At 36.0% G+C, this 6,098-nt stretch overlaps 2 protein-coding genes across 3 annotated transcripts; both read right to left on the bottom strand.

The window, feature by feature from the left end:
* Positions 1–1,332: 1,332 nt before the first annotated feature.
* Positions 1,333–3,068, bottom strand: LOC108988433. 2 transcript variants are annotated; one of them, XR_001995664.2, is made up of 2 exons: positions 2,454–3,068; positions 1,333–1,722 (listed from the first exon to the last, which is right to left on the bottom strand). XR_001995664.2 is itself a non-coding variant. In XM_018961696.2 (2 exons), the coding sequence occupies exons 1-2, from the start codon at positions 2,175–2,177 to the stop codon at positions 1,527–1,529; spliced, it is 354 nt and encodes a 117-aa protein (XP_018817241.1). In that variant the 5' UTR covers positions 2,178–3,068; the 3' UTR covers positions 1,333–1,526. The 2 variants fall into 2 exon arrangements, 1 of the variants encoding a protein (XP_018817241.1); XM_018961696.2 differs by having other exon boundaries at positions 2,020–3,068.
* An 811-nt stretch (positions 3,069–3,879) lies between these two features.
* Positions 3,880–5,262, bottom strand: LOC108988430 (spermidine hydroxycinnamoyl transferase-like). Its single transcript, XM_018961692.1, has one exon. It carries the CDS (start codon positions 5,260–5,262, stop codon positions 3,880–3,882), a length of 1,383 nt encoding a protein of 460 aa, XP_018817237.1.
* Positions 5,263–6,098: the final 836 nt, after the last annotated feature.

A 6,098-nucleotide genomic window follows, 5' to 3' on the forward strand; every position in this document is an offset into this window, starting at 1 on the left:
TTCGGTTCCGGTTTGAACATAGTTCAAACTGGCGAACCGACCGATTAAATAAATTTATTTATTTTTTTATATATACCGTCGTTAAAAATACGTCATTCTACTAAAGTTTAAGTGAAACAATGTTGTTTTTTACCTAAGGTGTACAAAAAAATACAAGTGAAACAATGTCAACGTCGTTTTATACATAACATATTAAAAAAATATGAGTGAAGCGACGCCATTTGATTTTAAACCAAACGGCATTATTTCGATTTGAGATCTTCTTCTTCCCCTCCCCTCTTCTTCTTCAATTCTCAGTTTCTCTCATTCTATCTCTCTCTTTTGCAACACTCTCTCTACTCTCTCAGGTGAATCTCGTCGCTAAGGGGATCGAGAACTGCCAGAGAATCGCAGGAGTCAATACGGCCGGTATTTCTCCTCCCCATTGACCAGTACGGTCGATTGTTTCATGCAAATCCCCTCTATCGGTCGGCATCGATTTTGGTAAAACATTGCGCCGATTGTATCATTCTTATTCTATAAATAAAACAATTTTTTTAAGAAATATTAAGTTCTAGAGCCAACCTTTATAACGATTTATACACAGCTTATCATGTGAATCATAAAAAGGTCAAATTCATTTGACAAAATGCACAGATTTATAAAAAAAATTAAAAAAACTAATTAATTCAATTCAAACGTATAATCACTACAAGAGATATGGCTTTTTTAGACAAAAAATGTTTTCTCAAAAAACCCCAATTTCGTCCCAAAATAGTTTTGGAGATGAAAACTTTTTATCTCTAAAAGACCGCCTCAAAAGGATTTTGGAGACGAAATTCAATTTTTGTCTCAATAAATCACTTTTAGGTACGAAATTTGGCAAGGCCAGTCGAAACTGTTTGAAAGGGAGTTTTTTTTTTTAGACGAACCAATTTCGTCTCAAAACATTGTTCGAATGGAATATTTGTCAGTTCGAATCGACACGTCCATTCGAACAAATTAAGATTTTGATTCGAACAAATAACCATATTTGATTCTGTTCGAACCAATAAATTTTTTTCGAATATAAATTATGTTCGTTCAAAAAGACATTTTATTTTGTAAAATTATGCCCATCCGAACGGTGTTTTGAAAATTAATGTTGTTCAAAGAATTAATTTATTGTTCGAACGTCCATACGGACTGTATTTCTCGTTTGTCGTTTGAATTGTTTATTTTTTGTTCGAATGTGTCTATTTTTGTTCAAATGGATTTATAAATGGCGTTCGAATTAGTTATTTACCATTCGAACAGTATCAATCATACAAAACAGAATTTAATTAATTAAAAATATCATACTAGTATTACACAAATTGTAATTCAAACATCAATTGTTCAAATGTTTTGGGACATAATTGAAGCATAGCTTTTTGTACCTTCGTCCTCAGTCTCCTCTACATGTTCTCTTCTAATCTCGCCTCAAGATCTGCTGTTTGATCTAATCGGGTCAACAACTCTTCTTCCTTGGATCTCAAACGTTCTATCTCAAGTGTTGCTTCCTCCAATTACTTAGTCTTGTCGTCATTCGATCTGGTTCGAAAAGAGGATGATGATGCTGAGGATGGCTTCATGCAATGTCCTAAGGCCCTCAAATATCCAGAACGTGATCCAAGAACTTGAGAAATGATCTGAGCAGCGTTGACAGATGATGCATCAGATGGATCCGCAGTAGTTTCCTTAAGAGATATCATATATATTGGCCTACAAAAACAAAAACATTAAAATTATTATAAGTAACAAAAATATCATGTCACAATGGAATTAAAGAAACTTAAACTTATATAATTTGTCTCTACTTTTGATTGACTCAAACACCATCACGATTTTTATGTGCTTTAACATACAATTAGGTCAGATCATAGTCAATAAGATTTTCTTCTTTCTACAAAATGAAAATCATAATTAATATGAGTTAATCTTATAACCGGTCGAACTGTTTTCTCCCAAGAAACAGCCCTCCAATGGGCTCCTTCTATTTAGCCAACTCACTTTACCTACCATGTGCCCCCTCTACATGGTATTACGCATGCTGCCCTCTCCATTTTCTCCCCACGGAACCAGAAACACAAACCCTCTCCATTCTCTCCCACGGAACCCAGATGACAACAACTCTCCATTCTCTCCCATGGAACCCAGATGACGGCCCTCTCCATCATGACGATGGCCCCTCTCTCCGTGAACTTTGATTATGGGCGATCTGCGTTGGAAATCAGAGATACCCAATCGAGACAAAGGTTGTTAGACCCTGTTGGAGCTTCTGACCCCAGCATTACACGAGTTCAACCCCACGACAACCACACGTAGAGAGAGAGAGAGAGAGAGAGAGAGAGAGAGAGAGAGAGAGAGAGAGAGAGAGATTTCAACTTTTTTCTTTTTCTTTATAGAATCAATGGCTTCTCGCATAAGAAAAAAATCGAACCCCTCAAGCTTACTCTCTAAGAAAGCCACCAAGAGATCGTCGGCTAGCGAAAGTAACCGGCTGCAACCCAAAAGTTTTGAACCTGTCAAGGCTCAGAAAATAGATCTCTTAAGCAAAAGTGTAGTCAACCAGCTGTAGATTTCCTTGGCCGAACAAATTCTTCTGAAATAAAACCAAAGCCCAAGAATCTGAAACATACGATTTTTCCCAAGGACGTGCCAGAAGACTCAATGTCGAAGCAAAATCTAAAGAAACGGAAAATCAAAGTACTAAAATTTCACTCACCCTCACCCTCACCCTCTCTCTTTCTCTTTCTTCTTGTTCTGGAAAACTCGAGGAAGAAGAGCGAGGGGCTTACAGGTTTTGCTTCAGCAGAATTCATATTCCAGTGGTGCACCTTTTTTGGTTTCATGTGGAATATGTGATGTGGCAAAATTCGATTGGTGCCTTCTGTTAAGGCCTCAACAACATAGCCGGGCTGGTTCAAATCGGGACTGAATTAATATCTATCTTGAATCTTGATCTCTTTTATTCTCAACTAATAATTAAGCTCATGAAAACAGACAAATAACTTGATAATATCAACATTACTAACTACAACTTCCCTTGGGGACTGTACATACCCTACCCCTACCTACATATATAAGGCCGTCTTATTCTATAAATAAAACGATTTATTTAAGTAATATTAAGTTCTAGTGCCAACCCATATTCATTTGAAAAAATGAAAATATTTATAACAAAACTGAAAAAGAAATTAATTCAATTCAATCATATCTATAAATAATATGCTTAAATTTCATGTTCCTACTTTATAAGCACTCCTTACTTTTGAAAAATAAGTTAAAAAAACTTTGATTTGTTTTTCGCGTATATAATAAGTTTGAAAAATGCTAGGGAGCCCCTTTTTTGGGCTCCGGTTTGATTTGTCCGATTGGTTTTTTTATTTTTTTTTTAGTTTTTATTTTATTTAATGATTAAAAAAATATTATTAATTTTTTTTTTCACATTATTTTTTAACACTTTTTAAATATTTAAAAAAACCTAAAATATTTAAAATATTATTAAATAATATTTTTTTAATCACTAAGTTAAAAAAAAAAAAACTACAAAAAAATAAAAATAAATAATCAGGCAAATCAAACGAGATCCCAAAACCGACTCTCTAGTATTTCCCAATGACTTTCGGCCAAAGTCCTAAAAAACAAGGAAACTCCAACAATAATGATATCCCAAAGTAGCTGATATATATCCATCACTTTCTCAACTGACAAGCTCATGGAAATAAACAAGGAAACTAAAATCATCATAATAGCAAGCAACGTGCATCTTCCCTTGGTGACAATCCATCTAGCCTAAAAGAACTGCCACCTTTACCCACATTTATTCTACAGATAAGCTGCTATTTAATTACTAAGTAGCTCGATTTTTATGGTCCATTACCATGGCATGTCCTCATAGAAGAACTCTTTAAAAGAATTCATGCATTCTGTTTGCAAACGGAGTGCTATGATTAGAGATCCATCTGCAGCTGGACTTGACATGATGTACGTCTTGCCATCATCATCATTTATTAATGCTGGACCAACGTATATTGGCTTTCCCCACCCATAATCCATACCATAAAATGGCAAATTGATCCAACTTAAAATAGAAGCGTTGGGATTTCCTAAATAATTAGGTGGATTGGTGTGTGCACCATTGTGCAAGCCACACCTCAAAGCGCCCACATCCTTCTGGCTAGCTATAAAATCAAGAGCAGACCTTATATACTCATCTGTCATACGCTCGATGGCTTCCCTTAGTTTTCCAGCAGCATAACTAAGTGGTTTGGCCAAGAGGTCGCCATGGACACATTTCGATGTTACGGTCTGAAGAACTGTGTTTCCAAAGTATCCTGGGGGGAGAGACGGCTTCAAGCGGCTGCGAAAATCAATCACCAAGGTAACTCTTGTTGGTTGAGAGTTATCGTTTGCTCGCGCCTTGCATATACACCTCCATAAGTGGCTGGCAATAGCTTCATATCGAGAAAAAGGTCGCGTCGACACCGTCTCCACGTCCTGACATGGGATCGCATTGGCTTTCTTCCTTAGTCCCTCGACTTGCTCTTTGGTGACTTTCAATATGGCGACACAAGTTTCTTTCTTCTTCTCCTCTTTGGCATCAGTGTGTCCCAATCGGAGTGGTGGTTTGGTGAACTCTATATGCTCAAAGCGTGGAGGCATAAGCGGTTCATGAAGTGATCGCAATATGGTGCGATCATGAAAAGGCATCTCATTCTCCTCCAATTCATCTCCTCGAGCCAACTTGGCCCATGCATTGAAGAATTTAGCTGCAGACCATCCATCAACCATTGTGTGGGACATGGCTGTTGCAACACAGAGACCACCGCAACTAAATCTTGTGACTTGCACCAGCAGCAACGGCCAGTCCTCAATCGGACTACCATAATCAACCTTAGGGACCAGATCTTCGATTGCCTTCATTGGTGCAAAGTCGCCAAGTTCATCAAGTTTTGCTTCTGAATAAGCTTCCAGTAACTGCGCTCCCTTGGCATTGCAATGGACTTCCAGTCGACCACCATGAATCCAGTGTAGTCGACCAGCTAGTGGATAATAGGGAACCAATACACGACTTAGGGAGTCTTTCAAAGTCTCTACTACTGTCTTTGTTTTTTCGTTGTTGTCACCGGTGGCTTTGTAAATGAAGATGAGCGGTATATGAGTCCATTGCATTCGTTGATCACACTCAGATAACCGTAATACGCCACCCGGGGTAGGCTTGCTTGGAATGATGGAGGAAGTAGACTTGACGTAAACCATTATGTTTTGAAAATATTCTGTGTGTGTTTTTCTGCAATTTTCTCACTATATATAGACTATATCTGTCTCGCTATTAACGGGTTAGACGGAAATTCCTGTTTTTCATTAACTTTCCGTTAAATCAGTGTTAAATTACTACTGCAATTTTGGAAACTGTGATTTTCTTTTCTTTCTGTCAGCTTTTACTTTTCTACATTTTTAACCGTTGAGTAGTGTTAGGATGTTTTGAATTTATTATTTTTATTTTTTACGTTTTACCTGTTGTCTGTACAAAATTTATGATTAAAGTGTCCTGTTAATCTGTCGTAATGAACAGTAATTTTTTGTGCTTCCGTATATAATCCGTGTGTTGTCTATTATAATATTTTGTTTGTTTATGTGGGGATTTTTTGTCTTTTGTTACAGGTGTATTGGAGATGTTTGGCCGAGTTGAGATAAATTATGAATAGGAATGAGATGAGTTATAAATAGTAATGAAATTTGTGAGTTAAAATTATTAAATAATAAAAAATAATAATGAGATGAGTTGAGATAAACTGTGAATAAAAATATTTTTTTAATTTTTTTTTTATTTTTTTAATTTTTGTCAGTATTGTGTCAGGGATGGGACGGGTTGTATCAGTCGGTTTTTCCTTTTGTACGGTGCTACTCCCACAGAAATAATCCATCAAAACCACCATCGAATAGGGAAATTTTTTTTGTCTTTTTTTTTTGCTAAACATTTTTTTAAATTTATTAAATATTTTTTTTAAAATAAAAATATATATTTATTTTAAAATAATTACTTAACAATTAAATAAAAATAAAAAATAAAAAATGCATACGGCGGCCACCAT

The sequence above is a fragment of the Juglans regia genome, chromosome 4 (assembly GCF_001411555.2).
Source record: "Juglans regia cultivar Chandler chromosome 4, Walnut 2.0, whole genome shotgun sequence".
Classification (NCBI taxonomy): domain Eukaryota; kingdom Viridiplantae; phylum Streptophyta; class Magnoliopsida; order Fagales; family Juglandaceae; genus Juglans; species Juglans regia.

Coding starts and splice junctions, on each gene's coding strand:
- LOC108988433 (XM_018961696.2), bottom strand. CDS start 2,177: ATGATGGAGAGGGCCGTCATCTGGGTTCCATGGGAGAGAATGGAGAGT. Junction 1,723..2,019: donor CCATGTAGAGGGGGCACATG/GTAGGTAAAGTG, acceptor TTGTTTTTGTAG/GCCAATATATATGATATCTC.
- LOC108988430 (XM_018961692.1), bottom strand. CDS start 5,262: ATGGTTTACGTCAAGTCTACTTCCTCCATCATTCCAAGCAAGCCTACC.